General features: G+C 29.3%; 1 protein-coding gene across 1 annotated transcript; it reads right to left on the bottom strand.

Annotated features, from left to right (window-relative positions):
• Positions 1-8415: 8415 nt before the first annotated feature.
• LOC105168308 (RAF-like serine/threonine-protein kinase 20) lies at positions 8416-9589 on the bottom strand. The gene is made up of 2 exons (XM_011088337.3): positions 9277-9589; positions 8416-9158 (listed from the first exon to the last, which is right to left on the bottom strand). Exons 1-2 carry the CDS (start codon positions 9437-9439, stop codon positions 8671-8673), a joined length of 651 nt encoding a protein of 216 aa, XP_011086639.1. The 5' UTR covers positions 9440-9589; the 3' UTR covers positions 8416-8670.
• Positions 9590-18123: the final 8534 nt, after the last annotated feature.

The raw sequence follows: 18123 nt of genomic DNA, 5'->3' as shown, positions 1-18123 counted from the left end.
ATATAACAAATAATATATAAAAATTATAAAATATTTAATATGTGAAAGTAAATTTGATTATTGTTAAAATATTCGAATTATTCAAAATTTTCAATATCAACTTTAAATATGAAAAATTTTAAAATAAATTAAAAATATTATAAAATTGAATTAAAAGTATTATAATAAGGATAAAGTAGTAACAATTGAAGTTAAATTTATTTACAAAAGAGCGAAAGCAGCTAGAAGCACCCCAAACCTAAAAATACTTTCCATAGCGGTTTTAAAAATAGAAACAAATTTCACAAACACATCAAAAATATTATTTTAAAATAAAAAACTGAAAAATACTTTTTTAAAACTGGCGCAGACACACCCTCAATTGGGTGGGGGTTGTATTAGGGGGTTGACAGGTTCATAGTTTGAAATGGTCGGAAGCGATAAAGACTAGGATTTGCAATTCTTGGAAACACAAATGCCTGCCTGCTCATTTTGCTACCATATAATCCAAATTCCAACCCCCTTTAATATTAATAATTTATTAAATACTATTAAAATAAAATAATAGTTCCTATCTATGCAATTTGAATTTATGATTTTATAATTATGACATCTGATTCGGTAAAACGTGGTTATCAAACTCCAACCTTTCAACATTTCTGAAGATGGGAATTAACACGCAATTATTTTTGTTGTTTTCAAGATGGATTGAACTCAGTTATTTTAAGGGAATACATTTCGTATAATACATATATTATATATATCCGACTCACATACACACTCAGATTCGAATACAAGACGTCCCATAAAGTTTGAGTTCAAATCGTTGAGTTGTCCCTCCAGAAGATAGAAGACAATTTACAAATTAATATGTCAGTCCAATCTTTATTAGATCAAGCATTATGGATAGTCACAGTCGTCAGATATTACATCTGCATAAAGTGGCAAATTCGACGTCCTCAGTGAAATACAGATTCAGAACATTTAAATATAGAATTGAGTTAATTACACTTAGACCCTCCCTAAACATGCAAAATTTACACTTTTCTAAAAAAAAAAATTTAAATTACACTTAAAACCCCCTATGAAAATTCACTATTTACACCTGACTCCTTTTTGTTAGGATTTGAACGGTTTACCCTTGATGTAATATTTTCATGAAATAATTTTGTGCTTATGAAGGATAAACGTAATGATGGTAGCCTCACTTCATATCTATATACACACACACATATATATATATATATATTACATTCACCCTTTATAAGTACAAAAAATACATGGGAATATTAAATGAAGGGTAGAATTAAAAATTTATGTAATTTTTTTTGCTTGCGTCAATATTTTTCTTTCAAACCATAATGGAAGTGGATCAGTTGTAAATCGAAAATTTTTAGATGGAATCTAAGTGTAATTTCAAATTTTTTTTGAAAAAAAAATTAATTTAATATTATTACAAAGAGTTTAAGCGTAATTAACCCTCAAGAATTTGATACTCAACCACACAATCACCAGCTTGGTGGTTATAAATAAAGATAAATTATATCGACACCTTATAAACTTACGTCCAATTACATGACCATCCTCTACCTTTACAAGTACACCCCATTGACGGATTGTTAATGTAACCAATAGTCTACCTCAGAGCGCGGTTTTGTTTGTCAGAAAATATCATTACAACCTCAAAAAGCCTTATAATTTTATAAAGAATATAAAGTATTTATTTAATTAAATTTAATCTTAAGATATGTGAATATAATTTATTCTATAATTTATACTAATATAGCCCAATATGATTTGGAAATTATCATTAATGGCCCACTGGATTAGCTCATATATAGATAGCTCATGAGCTTCAAAATCTAGAGACTTGAATCGTGAGAAGAGTAAGGGTATGGGGCTATGGGCTATAGCCCTGAAATCTAAATTTTCAGCCCAATATTTGTTTTTCTTGTTTCCAAATTATATGCCTTATTAGGCCCAAATATATCATCACTCCTACCTGCTATTGTTATATAAGTCGGAAATTAGGAATAATTACACTCTTCTTCACTGAGATTAACATAGTTATATGTAAACTCTCTATAATTTATAAAATTACATCTAGTACTCCTGATGTTTGCTTTCTATCTAAAAATAAAAAATTGAGCAAACACATTCGGGCCTGGTCTTAATTTGGTCCACGCCTCAACCGGGCCGGTCAAAGGACTGAACTTGGATTTAAAAATAGACCTAATTGGGGTCCACTTGTGTTGCCCCTGCAAAAGGGGGCGGCACATTGTCGTGGGGAGCGACATCGCCCTGGATCTAGTCGAGAATCTAGTCGAGACCAATCCAGGTGATGTTGCTCCTAATGCCCAGGTTCTGGGCGATGGAGGTGGCGACTAGATTGAGGTCGACCTCGCCCCTAGTGCGCAGGTTTTGAGTGGTGGAGGTCGCCGATGGAGAAGAAGGTAAAAAAAATAAATTAAGTAAAATTGTTTACTTTGATAAAATTTAAAAATAGTAAAAGAATATTAAATATTTAATTTAAATTATATATTAAAAATTTTAATATAATATTGTATATAAGTTAAAAAAATTTGATAAATTTTTTAGGTGTTTTTATATTTAATTAGTATATTTTGTAAATAAATATTAAAATTTATTTAAATTTAATAATAATTTAGTTTAATTAATAACGTATAATATTTTAAGTGTTTTTTTTATTTATATTCATATAAAATTTTAATTTTAAAAGTAAATTTCTAGTATATTAATCTTTGTATTGTCATCTGTTATTAAAATATGAGCACATTAAAGTATCAAACAAAATGGACAAATTGGACATTTGCCAACTTTAAAAACCCTAAAAAATAGCAAAAAAAAGGATAACACGCACAAACCGCGGTGTGTGGCTCACTCTCTTTTAGTTTCTAATGGAGATGGGGTATAAGTAACACGGGAGGTTTTGTCTATAAATATAATACAGGGAGATTTCGCACCATTTCCCTAAACCACAGGAGGGGTGTTATGCAATCTACCAAAAATTATATAAGTACCTCTGAAATTATAAATATCGTAACAAATACCCCTTGTGACAGCTTATTGTAGAGAATATTTATTTTTATAATTTTAAGGTGATATATATATATATATATATATATTTCAAATAATGAGAAGACATTTGTAATTAAATCAAATTTCAATCAAATTTAATCAACTCTATATTTTATGGATAAAAATGATATTTTTAGTAGGGGTTTCATGATTTAACCACCCACAATCCCCGTCACTAGTATAGGACAAGTAGGGTCTCTTGATGGCTTTATAGAGTAAAAGATATTTAGGGACTGAAATCCAGCTGTATACATTGTACTAATTACTACTCCATTCCATGAAGCAAGTGGCGATCTACAAACTTCTAAACAATAAAAAATCATGTGATCATCCAATTCAATCAAGGTGGTCCATTCCAAGCATTGTTGAGAGATTAAGACATGGAAGCTGGTGACAGTGGAGCTTTCTCTTATATTTGTGGAAACATATAATCCTATGTAGAGGGAAAGAGGTTCTTGCAACTATGCTCTTTCCCTTTTCATGATTGGTTTCTTCATCTTCTCAACCATCACTAGTGCTCGTGCTAGTCCTAGTGCTTGCTCCTCATTTGGGTCTCCCTAATTTTTGTGGGCTCAATTGGTCCATTTTTTTCTTCTTTTTCTTTAAAAAATTATGAATACTTCGATTTTTTTCCCACCCTTTAATTGTTTTATGGTAAGTATGGTACAATTGTGTAAAAGCAAGACGTTCAAAGGCTATAGTCGCTCCTTGCTTACTTTTTACTTATTGTAAACTTATGTGATGTGATTTTTTTAGAAAAGATCATTATTTTTGGAATATGAAGTTCGATCCAACCTTATATCTAGAGCCAACGATCACGCATCCAAATTTACGATGCTTTATAGGTATTGTTACATTAGTAGTTGATAAGTGCATTTTATTTAAATTCACTAGAAACATTTCAATAGAAATTGATTTTAAGCAATTATCGGTATTAGGAGAATTTTTTCGAATCATGTGAATCTGTTATCTTATAATTATTTTATTTTTAAAAAAAGAATTAAATATAAATTAATTCATTAATTTCAAGAATAAGGATGTAGCATGTAGACAACTCGTGATCTCCCAATTTCCCTTTTTGCTTTATGGATAAAGGGCTAAATTCACATTGGTTTGGAAGCATGCAAATTGGACAATTTGATGAAGAAGCAAACAAATTAGGAAAGTGGGATATTTTGGATAACCTTAATCAAGCTTTCTGTTTTTTGTTCCCATTTTCAATAGTGTAATAAGATAAGAATAATCAATTTGTCATATTATATTTCATTCCATGAATCGATAGGGCATTGATGTCTCTTAATAGTGATGTTACAAATCAAAAGTGGGGATAAAATTTCGCGGATCAACTTAAATATCAAATCTTAGGAAAGAACTCTTGTTATGTTATTCCGATCCAAAAGTTCTCCGCTTCTATACAAAGTGGTTATATAAACTTATCGTAAATAAGATAGATACGCGAAGTTAACGTTTTTGCTCATGCTCCCAATTATCCCATCAATTTTGACCACATATTTTAGGGACTTCATTGAAAACCTTACATAGTTTTCTTAATATGATTTTCGCAATCTAGTCGCTTAGGTCTAAATAATTTTATATATGATAGGGGTATATCATACTTGCTTGAAAAAATACGTAAATAACCCTTAAACAATACTAAAATACTACTGGATCAGCCGCCAAGATCCCCATCTTTCAATCTTGGGTTGGGTCGAGCTCTGATGACTCGAGATTTAGACTACTACTTTGTTACTTGCTACTTCATTTACTACTACTCCAAATTATTTTTTACCATCTCGAATTTGAATTGACTTAAATATTATAGGGTTTTCGCCAAGGAATCATCCGACTAACCTAACGTGCTTCTCTATTCTCAGGGCCCACTTCAAATTTGAAATAATCTTATCAAATCGCAAAATTCGACCTCAGAAGGGATATCATGTTCAATGCGGATCAATTTGTAATTTTCAATTAATGGTCATATCAAATGAAAGTTTGAATATCAACTATTTCTATTTCATTTTCCAACCCTAGATATCTTATCAAAATGGTGTCACATGTGTCATATCCATTGTGACCTTATCAATTCAAAGATAAGACAATTACGATTGATTCTTTCTTTAATTTTTATTTTTATTTTTATGCTTTATAGATTGATTTGGTGGCTCCAATAGCAAGTATCAAATTGAATTTGACATTAATGTATTTCATTATTTATTTCTTTTGAATCATGGGCACTTAATTTTCTCCAAAATTGTTAAATGAGTATGGAGAATATAAATTAATTTTTTTTTATAAATTCGTATATTTTATAAAAAAAAAATAAATATTACATACAAAATATTAGATCTAATTTTAAAAATAGGACAAAATAAGATTGTAAATTGTATAAAATATTAATAATGACAATTTTGTAATTATTATAATCACAGTTATTCTCAAGTGGGAGAATAACTTACCTAAAAAGACCTGTTCTTATAGTTTTTTATCTATATTTTTTTAGATAAACTTTTACTATTTTATGACATAAAATATAAAAAAAATCAATCTTTTAATTTTCAAAACTCTTCCAGATATAGTACCATAAATGCTTGTTAGATTTCAATTATTTTTTTTCCAAGGAAAAAAGTTACTATACGCTGGAATTTTACAATCATGACTCGTAAAAATGCCCTCTATCTCATAAAAATATATATTTATATACTTGTATGTACATAATATTGCTTCCCCCATACACAAATATCATAATAATTTATTCTGTCTTTTGGTGTTTTTTTTTTTATTTTTGTTGGGGGGGATTGTGATTTCTTTGGGGTCTTTTTCTTCATTAATGAGAATGAGGTAGAAGTCTGAATTCAAATTTCTCCAGATGGGCTTTAAGTTTCGGAATTTGCGTTCAAGCCCTGGCCAACAAAATATTTACCTTTACAACCCCAGATTTTATTTGCTGAACTATCCATAAATTTGATGATATATTATCTTGGCCCCACAAGATTGTCCCAATTTACACTGAAACCACCACCACTGCAACATCAAGTGGCCTTTTCATATCCAATTTGACATTGATCCCCTCACTTTTCTTTTTAGAAAACAAACGTAAATGATAACTGTTTATTTAAAAAAAAAAATTTATTCTCTACACTACAAATCAATACGATTTAAAAATTATGACAAATAAATCATATCTACAACTATCAAACAAAACATATGAAAATTTAAGTTTTGGGCATGATTATTTAACATTTTTCATAGTTTTATTTTACCTATGACAAAACTGTGATGTATTGACAAAATTTACGGTTTGTTTTTGTTATATTAGTACAAGATTTACTTTGATGGATTACATTATATCCTCACTCAGTCAAACACGTCATATTAATGCCCAAATAATGATAAAATTTAATTAGAATTGGGGGACTAAAAAATCTGAACACAATGGGCAACCTTAAATTTAATCCCGACAAGGTAACCCAGGTCGGATTGCCTATCCCACCTTTTTTTACCCCATTTTTTACCCCCGGTGGGATTGCAATCCAGCATTAACCCCATTTTTTACCAAGTCCAACCCACCAATTCCAATCTCACCATCTTTTTAAGTAAAGAAGTCATTGGACTGCAACGGATTGGATATTCGGTCAAATCTGATTCAATAAATATGAATTAATGTGTGAATAGTGTAATTGTTATCATTAACAATTACATTATAATAATTTTAAAAAATAAAATAATTATATTGTAACATGACTAAAATTATAATTATTATTTTTTTTAAAACTAATGTCATTTCATATCTTGTCACCACCCGTCGCGTTGAGGAAGAAAAAGACTTCATCCCCAAAATAGAAAATAGAAGGGGTTTGGGAGACAGATTTTCTTTCATTTGAGACGGATGGCGCAATAACCTTAAACCACTCTTTCTTTATCTTCAATTCTTACTTTCTCCCCATTTCTTACATATTCTTGCAATTTCTTCGGTGCTCTGTACAATAGAATCTTCACATGAGGAGAATTCCTTTACTCTCTCTCTCTTTTTTCTTTTCTTTCTTTTCTGTTTTTCACTGCAGTAGTCATCATCATAAATCAAAGATAAAACTAATTCTGTTCGAAATAGGAGCAAAAGCATTAAGAATTTCGAGATCAACTCGTCGCAACGAGTAGAGATCCATTGGTACGTCATATTCTTCCACACTTCACCATTGTCGTTCTTTTTTTATTACGTGATTGATAGATTTTTATTAAATTATATATCAATATTCTGATATAATTAATAGAATCTGGTCATAAAATGAAGCAATCAATTACAGTTAGGCATGTAGTCGTCCCTCTTTCAATATCATTAATAAATAAAATTGTCCTGGCATTAAATTTGGGAAAGACAAAATCGGAAAGCAGCCAAAGTTGAAGCTTTCAAATATCAAGATTTTTCAATTTCTGGGGAGAAAAATTCTTATTATGTCAAGTTTGATTATATTGACTCAATTAAATAATAAGTACAATTATATTTCTCGGTCAAAGTTGATCTTCAATTTAAAAAAATAACTAATCACATAACAAATATATTAAATCTGATCGAACTCGATTGAACTAGAATATCTGATGTTGGATACTAAAATTCATTAGCGTATCTTGTTATCCGCGTAATGTTAGTGTGAATTGCTTTTATTAAAAGCAATATTCTGACTATTTTCTACTAAAAGGATCAAGAATTTGATGGGCTACGGAGAAATTTATATACAAATCAAATAATTTATTTTTTAACGGACTTATGTTTAAATTTGAACTTTATATTTTTCAAGAAAATTTGAAATACGACTCTTTGTATTTCAAAAGAATAGAAGAAAATTCTAAAAAACGAAGATAACAGAAAATATTTGACTCCAAATTAAAAGGAGGGTAATAGTATTCAAAATTCAATGTGAACTTTTGAAAATATGTGAGGGAAAGAATGCCTAAGAGGAATTTCACCATATACCTTCACACTTCACAATTCAAGATGGCTGGTATGAAGTATCATTTCATACAAGAGATACCTAAATGTCTTCTCCACCTGCAATGCATCTTAAAGTGGAAAAACATTAGTCATCAACAGAATAAATATCACATTTTTTTGTAAAAAACAAAAATCAATTTATCAAGAAAATAAATCTTCTAATTAAAATTTTAATAATAGAAATTTCTTCCCAAACAACACAAGAGAACGTAGCAACGTTAATTCACAGTTCACCTCAGTATATCGAATATGATATCAGAAACAAGATAAAAATAAGTCGTACATGACCCAAAAATAAATAAAACTCAAGAATTCAAAAGATAAATCGGGAATTACGGGAAGAAAATGAATTTAATAAATTATTTTCCAGAAAAGGAAAAAAAATTCCATTAATTTGAGAGGCAGTGGGGATTAATTAAAATGGATCCCTTCAATCATATACACATTCCTATATATATATATATATATGCATCATCTTACATCATCGAGATATACTTTCTCTTTTTTGGTTTTACTAGTTTTGCTTCTACTTTACTAGCAGTAATTTTCTCTCTATTTTACTTCCAAAAGGAGTAGCGCTTTTGCTTTCGCCAGAACTGTATCTGCTATTGCCAGTGGTTGCCGTTGTGGATTAGATAAGCATGGCCACCATTTCCATGGACATTGTGGCACTGATAGGCGTAGGCGTACTGATGAGGGATTTTTCCGGCTGATTTGGCACCGACAATAGGGTACGCCGGCGGCCTTGACGGGCGGCGGTAGCATCGGCGGTAGGCGGCCGAGGTTGGGTACCTAGGTGGTACTCCGGCGCCGGAATAGAGCAGTGATTTAGGCGGTGAGCCGTCGCTGCAGCAGGAGACGGCGGAGGACGGAGGCGGAGACACTTTTTTTATGGTTTTGGGGGCAGAAAGGAAGGCCCTGATTTTGAGGGACGACGACGGGGCGGACGTAGCAGCACGGTCGTATTCCTCTATGAGATTGTCGAGATCCTCGTCGGATGTTATCGACACCAACGCGTCCAAATCTTCCGTCGGCAATTGGCACCTCAGACTCACCGACGATCCACACATCTCCCCCATCTTCACCAACAATTCTACAAAAAACAAAACAAAAATATGCATTAATTTGAGGAAAATTACGAGCAAAAACAAACACAATCACTTTAATTCAACCTAAATATATATTAAATTTGAAGAAGAACAAGAACTCACCAGCAAAGGAAATGGAGGTGTCGACGGAGAGCACACGGGTTTCGCCGCCGTGGTAACGGAGCTTGCCGTCCGGGTAGCGGGGGAGGATCCGGCCACCGTAACTACACAAGAACTTGATGGGCTTGGGAGTGAGATTGTGGGAGTTAAGTGAAGATCCAACCATGCTTTCCTTTCCGGGTATGGGTCCAGTTGAGTGGCTTTTCGGTATAAAGAGAAATCCGGATCCAAATTCTAGAAGAAGGAGAAGAAGGAGGAGAAGGAGGAGAAGAAGGTTGGGAGTGGATTGTTCTTGAAGCCTATGGAAGGTAGCATCAACCACTTATTTATAGAGTTTTTGGTATGGAGGGTTAAGGCTAAGAGATTTGGATGTGGTAGCTGTAAGTAAGAAAAAGACCTCTCTCAACCTTACTTAGATTCCCCCATGTTCGTGGACCCTAAGGTTAAATATTGAGGTTATTATTGCCCCACCATTCACTTAATCTTCACCAATATTGATTCGGGTCGGACATTCACCTCAAATTCCTTTGTGTATAATTAGTTTTAGAAGCCAAGTTGAGGGGAGTTGGAATTCCAACAATATGTGTGATGTTGTTTTATTGCATAGTAGGTGTTGTCTTTTTACTATAACACTAGGTGTGACTGTTGTCATAGTTATCTTTGTTATATATAAACATTCGACATGAATGATTGTATTCGATTTATTTTAATTAATAATTATTCATTCTTTTTACCTAAAATAGAAATAAAATTAGATGCCCCTAGAATTTGATTTAATTAAAGAAATATCTCTTACCTTTTACAAAATTACAAACATACCTCCAGATGTTGTAATTGTAATCTATGCTGACACCCTCTTAGGAACAAAAACATATAAATAGACTCTTGAGATAAATTATATAGACACACCCTTATGGAATATACTTATAATTTTAATAAAAATAATTTTTTTTTGTGTAATTAGACGTATTTTAAAAAAGTATCGATATAATTTATCAATAATATTAAGAAATAAAGTTCCTAGTTAAGCGTTTTTCAAAATTGTTATCAAGATAAACACGTCTTCCTGGGAAAAACATGAAATTTATTTTCAGAAAATGAAATATGGTCCAACATTTTTGCTGCATTCACATGCAAAATTTTGAAATTATTGAGAAAAGGAATCTTGAAATTTTTAGTCTATTTCTCTTATATTTTATTTAAATTTAATATTTGAAAGAAAAACTATATAATTACACAGTTTATTTCATGCAATTCATTTTCATTTAAGTTGCTAAATTAAAATTATAGGGTGAATTGTGAAAAATAGTTCTTATATAAATATATATATATATATGTATATACATATATTCCAATAGTCAAAAGTAAATATTGTCGTCAATGAACCCTTGCTAAAGTCTTACGATATGAATATATAAGTCTACTTTTATAGTACTGTGTGCTTATAAGATATCAAATCTTATTTTAAAGATAAGTATTTGAAGTATTTGGATACAATAAAATACTTATGATTAGGCCTAAAAAATAAATTAAACCACTCGATATTCAAATTGACATCAATTAAAAAAAGTTCGTTTGAATTCGATTTGTTAAAATTAGCAAACCACACTTGAAAAAAAAAATTATTCAATAAGCTTTTGACCTGGGCTCGAACTCGATTCGATTAGTGCTAAAACAATGAAATATATTTAATAATATCAAATTACTCAAACTTGATTCATACTTAATCCAATTAAAGATTGTTTGAACTCGATTAGATTAATAATTAAATTAAATTTAAATATAAATATTTAAATTCGATAATAATTCAAATAAATTTGAACAATTATATTATCAATCCAATTTTTTTGAAATTATAATTATAAGTTACAATCTTTTTCAAAAATTCTCCATTTACACCTAACTTCCTTCTATTAAGAATTGGATGAAAAATACTAAAATTAGCAAAAAAATATATATATACGCTTTTAGTTTTTGCCCTTTATTTAGCATTTTCAAGTATAATTTTGTACTTATAAAGAGATAAATATAATATATATATATATATAAAGTAAGGTCAACATCATTATATTTTTTCTTTATAATACAAAACTATAACATGACAATGTTGAATAAGGGGTAAAATTGCAAATTTATGTAATTTTTTTTCTAACGTCAGAATTTTTTGTTCAAATCCTAACAAAATGAGAACATGTGTAAATAATAAATTTTTTGAAAAAAAGTATAAGTATAATTTCCAAACTTTTAGAAGAAAGTAGAATTTTATATATTCAAGATCTAATTGTAACAAATTATATATATGTATATATATATATATATGTATGTGTAGTAATTAAAATCCAATGGCATGCAATCAATGTCGGAGAGATGGTCCAGAAGGAGCAGGACAAGCATGTTTGAACGGACAGACTGGTAAGAGGTGGGACCCCTTAACGCCTCAACTGTCAGGACATAAGTGAACAGCTGTGCACTATTTCTCTGTACATTTGTTTCTTTTCATATTTTCTCAGAAATTTCGTAATTTTTAATCCCTCTCAATCTGTAATTTAAATGTTTTTTTATTTTAAAAAATAAAAATACATGATGTGTTATAAACTTAGAGAAATTCTAAGTTTATTGGCCTATCACCCCTAATAGAATACAAAGAAAACAATATATGTATTTCTCCAAATCACTTTTTTATTCTCTCCAAAAGCTATTTACAAATGAAATACATGCTGGTATCTATAGACCACCAAAATTATAGTTACAAAATACACCATAACTATTATAATTATAAAAGATAATGTGGGGATACAAAAGGGTATAACATAATGGATATTAAAAATGAATATCAGGATGTGTATGCATTCATATACACATATTATATATAATATAACATTTATTAAACTCTATTTTAGAGAATTATTACCAAATTAATGCTAATAAATTATTTTAAAAAATGGTTATTTTTTTTCTCAGTTTTAATAGTAATAATTTTCTTTATTCACTAACTTTATTTAGCTATTATTTACCAATTAGTCAATAAAACCCGTGTTTAAAGTACAAACATATTTTTTTATGTCGTTTGATCCTTTTTTCAATAATTACTTTTGAAATTAAATTCCATAAAAATCACATTTTAATAAAAGTTATAACAATAAATTTTAAAATAAGTTCACATTAAATAAATTTAAAATACATCATAATACACAAAATATAATTCAAGATATGATGTTTAGGATTTAAAACCGTTTGTAACATAAAATTGTCCAAACAACCTAAAATAGTTACCATTGTGGATTTATAATTTCTAACTTCAAATCCCGAACTAAATGCAACTTAAGTAAAACTGTTCACTCTACATATATATATAAAATTATACGATTAATTATATCATTCAATATATTTAAATTTAAATATTGATTTAATATATTAATAATTCAAATCAATAAATACGTTCAGACGTTATAAATGCAGACACTTAGAAAAAAGAAAACACACAGAACAAAAATCTATGTAAATTAGAGGAATTACCAAGATAATATCATCGTCCATATATGTATATATACCTTATTTTTGTCATGACTTTGATTCAATAGTTGAAAATACAATTACGTAAACCCAATTTGAATTTTCCCAACATCTCCTCATCAATCATTTCCAAGGACTACTAAACAGTAACTTTTCGGTGTTTTCTTCTTCAAACGTGTTGATAAATTATTGGAGATTTCTATGAATTATACATTCACAATTACAATTATAATGATTTTGACTATAAAATATGGAAAAGATATTTAAATTCAAAGAGGGCACTATTGGAATTCATCATTTTTCTCAAAAAAAAAAAAAACAATTATATCATTATCGTAAATATTAATAACTACTTTAATAAATTCGAAACAACATTATGTTTCTTTCTCTTTTTTTTTTTTCTAAAAAATATTCAAATTATAAATAAATAATTAAATAATAAATTATTTCATATCTATATAAAGTGAGATAAATATCCACACGTTTGTATAACGAAACCTTAATTTTATGATTTTTATATTTATTGTCCATTTCATTGGTTTTCATGTTTATGCAAGAATCCAAACATGGTGTCCATTTCTTGGGGCCAATGAGAACATGCAAAATTGGCTAAGTGGGTCCCAAATTGTGGGGTCAAAATCTTTGGGTATTTTCAATTTCATTTTCCATTATCCCATTTTGGTTTTGATAAATATGGTTTGGTGATGTTGGGAAGGGGGAATGGAGCATACCCTATCCACCTTTACCACCTTATCCTTTTGCAAGTAAATGTAATGAAGGAGAAAGGAGAGGTTGGGTGCATCACTTTGTTGTTCCAAAGGGAGACTTTGCATGTTCTCTATGTTTCCATTTCTTTTCTTTTCTTTATTATTTGTTTCTTAATTAAACAATCTGAAACATATTTTTTTTAATTTCTCAATCCAAAAGTTCGATATAAATTAAAGAAAATTTAGCCAATTGTTGTGGCTTAATGGTTAAAAGTCGAACGTTGCCAAATTCACATGTGGGTTCGAATCATTACCTGTAAGTAAGGTTTTCTTGCCTACATGCGACAGGTCAACTATATAATTCTGACCAATGCTCATAGTGCAGATGCAATTTTTCTTAACGAGTCTGTGTGGTGTCACACCTGCTTTTTCATTTTATCTACTGAAAATAAGAAAACTAAATGGGATCTCTCATGTAACAATTTTATGTACATTTATGAACAAAAGGAATTGCAAAAAACAGATCAGCTATAATGAATTGTGTCCAAAAATAGCTGAAGTAGCTTGCAGTTGTAGAAGGTACATATGTTTAGGTTTAGTGTAGGATTTTGTTGGAAAAGTACATGCGATGTGCACGTGATATGCTAATTTAGAGATTTTTGGTTCATTTTTGAATTTTTGATTAAATTTATTAGCAAATTGCCAATTTTTGTAATTGCAAGACCAAATACCAAAATTAATTTTAGTAGGACCAAAATACTATCTTCATATAGGACTAAAATTGTAACTTTCTGGGATATCTAATAAAAATATAATATTATCATAAAATAAAATATTAACTATTCTATATGTAATTATTAAGAAAAAGGGTCGTGTGAATTATATCTTATACTATAATTGTAATTATAATTGAAAAAATAATTTGGTTGGGGTCTCTTTCCAAATTGATTTATTTTCTCATCAAATTTGATGTCAAAGAATTATCAACATTTCATTTAATTCGGTGATCAGCTTTGAATTGAAAATACCACCACTAAAACCATCTTTCCGACTAAAAGAGCGTCTGAACAAGTTTATAAATTTTTTTAAACATATTATAAGATGTTAAATAATTCTTCTTTTTAAAAGTTTAAATTTTTAAATGGGTGTTTCAGAATCAGGTAAAAAAAAGAAAAAACAAGTTTCACGTGCAAAATTAACACATGAGGGGAAATGTTATTTATTAAAAATTAAATAATTTTGTTCTCTAATAGCTTAAGCTTTTAGATGAGTAGGTCATTTAACATGTTTAAAGTGTAAGTTTTTATTAAAATATAACATTTAAAAAATAGGATGGAAGGAGCTTATAATAAAACCTTTTTTTTTTTAAAAAAAAAGTGAGAAGTTCTAGATTTATTTTTAAATTTCAAAAGCTCCTTTCAAATGATCTTCATATGAATTATAGAATTACATCACTAATATTCTTTTTTTTAAAGAGCGATGGTTTATTTTTAATTGAAATAAATTGATTATAATAATTATTGTCGGATATCAATATTTAATAAATCATTACAACAATCATACTATGATCAATAATATCAAATACATTAAATAAAACCAACCTACTATTCAGTGGTGTTAGAAACACCACTCACTATTCAGTAAAAACATCACTGATACTTTTTAAGCATTAGAATTGTTACACTTATAAAATTTTGAAAAATATCTTAATAAAACATATGAATTTACAAAATAATTTAAATAAATTTATCAAACACCCTCTAAGTCGTCCATAATTTATTAATGATGATTCAAAAATATCATGAAAGTTTAATTCTATGAACAAGTTTAATATTATGACTTCAAATTCTCAGATATATGAGTATTTATCTCACTTAATATAAATTTATAAATTCATCGTAATTTATTCTATTATCTTAATTATATTAATATATTGATTGAGTTGATATATTAATAAAAATATTAAGATATTAATATAATTATTCGGTTTCAAAAAAGAAAAGAAAAGAAAAAAAATCTCATGCAAAAAATCACGCTCGTAAATAAGAATATAAATAGAGAATTCCTGTTTTGGTATAGGAACATTAAAAACGCTATTGCCAGAAATTCAAGAGACCGGGAAACACGCGACTAAAACGGCAACCTCAAACCGCTTTATACGTGTCAAGAATCCATTGACACCTTCTCAACCTGTAATGAGAGGAAATTGGGTGGTAGGGTAGCGTTGTCCTTAAGTGCGATTTTCAAGAAGCGCGTCAGGGTACATACGTGTCAAGAACAAGGCCATGCTCTCTTGACTTGACGATTTTAGATTGGGGTGACGATTGCGACTTTGATCGAATGTTGTAGGAAGTTCAGATGCATGATCTTTGTGGGTGAGATTTTGCCTAATGTTTGGTAGAAGGGTTTTGGAATTGGGACATTTTATGCTCTTGCATGTATGTTTTCGTTCTTATTTTTGGACAACAATGTAACGTGACATTGTCTGCCCAGATGATCCTTTTTTTGTCATTTGTTATGATGATTTTTTATAATTTTGATAACAATGTGGAAAAATCATCACTTGTAATAATTACTGATAAAAGAATTACGTATGAAATTATCAATATAAATAATTAATGATGCGTGTTTACTAAGAACGAGATCGTAACGATTGCTAGTGGTACACGACACATTCGATGCATGTACAAATATATTTATTAATTATAAATAATTATTTATTTTACTGAAGTTCTGATTATACGTATTTATTTGAATGTGTTGTATTTAAAGATATGGAAATGAATATAAATTTTGAAATATAATATAGAGGAAAAAAAAATAAAAGAGAAAATTAGATGACAGTGTCAGATAAAACTAAATAAATTTGAAAGAGAAAATACTAAAAAAGTAGGAATAAAAGAGATGAAAAAAATAAATATAAATAATTAAATAAAAATTTAGTTTTTTTTTTTTTAAATTGCGGATAGTGGTAATATATTATTATTATTAATATTAGATTTTATTGTGTAAAATATCATAATGACTGATAAGAAAATTATCAAACGGTATCAAGTGCGTGCGTCTGAAGGACAAAGATGTTGAGTTCATTGCACCTGAACTTGTGTTCTTTTGATGGGGTAACGAACCATCGCCATGATTTCATAGGGGATTTTCTTTTTTTATATTTGTAGGTAGGATTTGGATTCACCACCTCATTACTCATTCAATGGTTGTTGATCGTAGTTTTTGCAAGGGTGACTAAAATATTTATCATATCTAAAAGTCATGATAAATACATTTACCATGACTGTTAACAGTATCAGATAATTTATTTTGATGAAAAAACTAATTTTTTGCATTGATTTTATTTAAAACGAGTCAGGTCTGAAGTCGGATGAAATCTTATGAGATAGGATCCTATGTTTCGACAAATCGGGTACATGTTTTAAACTCTATTGTTCGCCCGGATCCTCCCCTCCTTATGTACAATATATCCATCTCACGATCCTCATGGACTACAACACCACATGATTGGTTTTTTATTTTGCTTAATTTCATCAAAACCACATGAGTTTTTTCCGAGTCATATAGATATTATACTCGATGTTTAATATATTAAGTCCTCATATATTCTAAATTATACAAATAAGATGCACTTATTGCATAAAACATCGAGTGTAGTATGAATTTAACTACTGATTCATTGTGACAAGAATAACGATTCTTCACAGTGAAGTGAATTTTCAATGTTTTTTTTTTTTTAATTATGACAAGTATTCGGGCATAGATAAAACCATAGTAACTGTTGATTAACTATAGTCAAAACTTAAGTTTTCGCATCGATTTTATCAGACCATGATAGATAGTATTAATTTTTGTTATATTTAAGTCGTGGTGAATTTTAGTGTAGAGAATAATCTATTTTTTTTTATAGTACGACTAAAATATTGATTGACATCCCTCCATCATAAAACAAACTGGTTTGAAGCATTTAAATTGGGAGACACAACTATTACTAAAAAAATCATAAAAATAATAATTGTCATCTTTCCATCATAAATTAACTGATTCACCGACTATTATTACAGATAAATCTTCTGACTTTTTTATCAAAAAAAAAAAAAAAAAGAAAAGAAAAGAAAAAGTCTATAGAGGAAACCAATATAAATTACACATTTCATGATACATACATTACAAACATGTCCAAAATTGGTGTTGAAGTGATGCAAACCTAATTGTATCATGCGAAGATGCAAGATAACACATAGGATGATGAGTCATCACTCCTGAAACAACATACGAACTAAGCAGCACCACATAATTTTTTGTTTGGTAATTGCATTTGCATGTGAGAGAGAAAGAAGCCCACCATATTTCTGTGACCATTAACCAATATTACATTACAAACCATCTGTCTGGTTTTTTGGCACAACAAATCGACCCCACAAAAAACATAGGCCAAAAACAAAAAAATTAAATGGTGTCTACCTTCTATCATATTTTTGTGTCCCACATTGCAGCACTACAAGAAAATAGGGTTTCAGAGAATTTCGTTTCTGAAGCCTGTAATCCTGTCTTTCAAAAATTGTAAGACGAAGAATTTCCCATCAAAATTATGGCGGAAAGTCATATGGTTGATTGCGTGGAT

The sequence above is a fragment of the Sesamum indicum genome, linkage group LG8 (genome assembly GCF_026168435.1).
Source record: "Sesamum indicum cultivar Baizhima isolate 11 linkage group LG8, ASM2616843v1, whole genome shotgun sequence".
NCBI classification, from domain to species: Eukaryota; Viridiplantae; Streptophyta; class Magnoliopsida; order Lamiales; family Pedaliaceae; genus Sesamum; species Sesamum indicum.
Note: the sequence above shows the minus strand (reverse complement) of the source record. Positions and strands in the feature narration are given on the sequence as shown.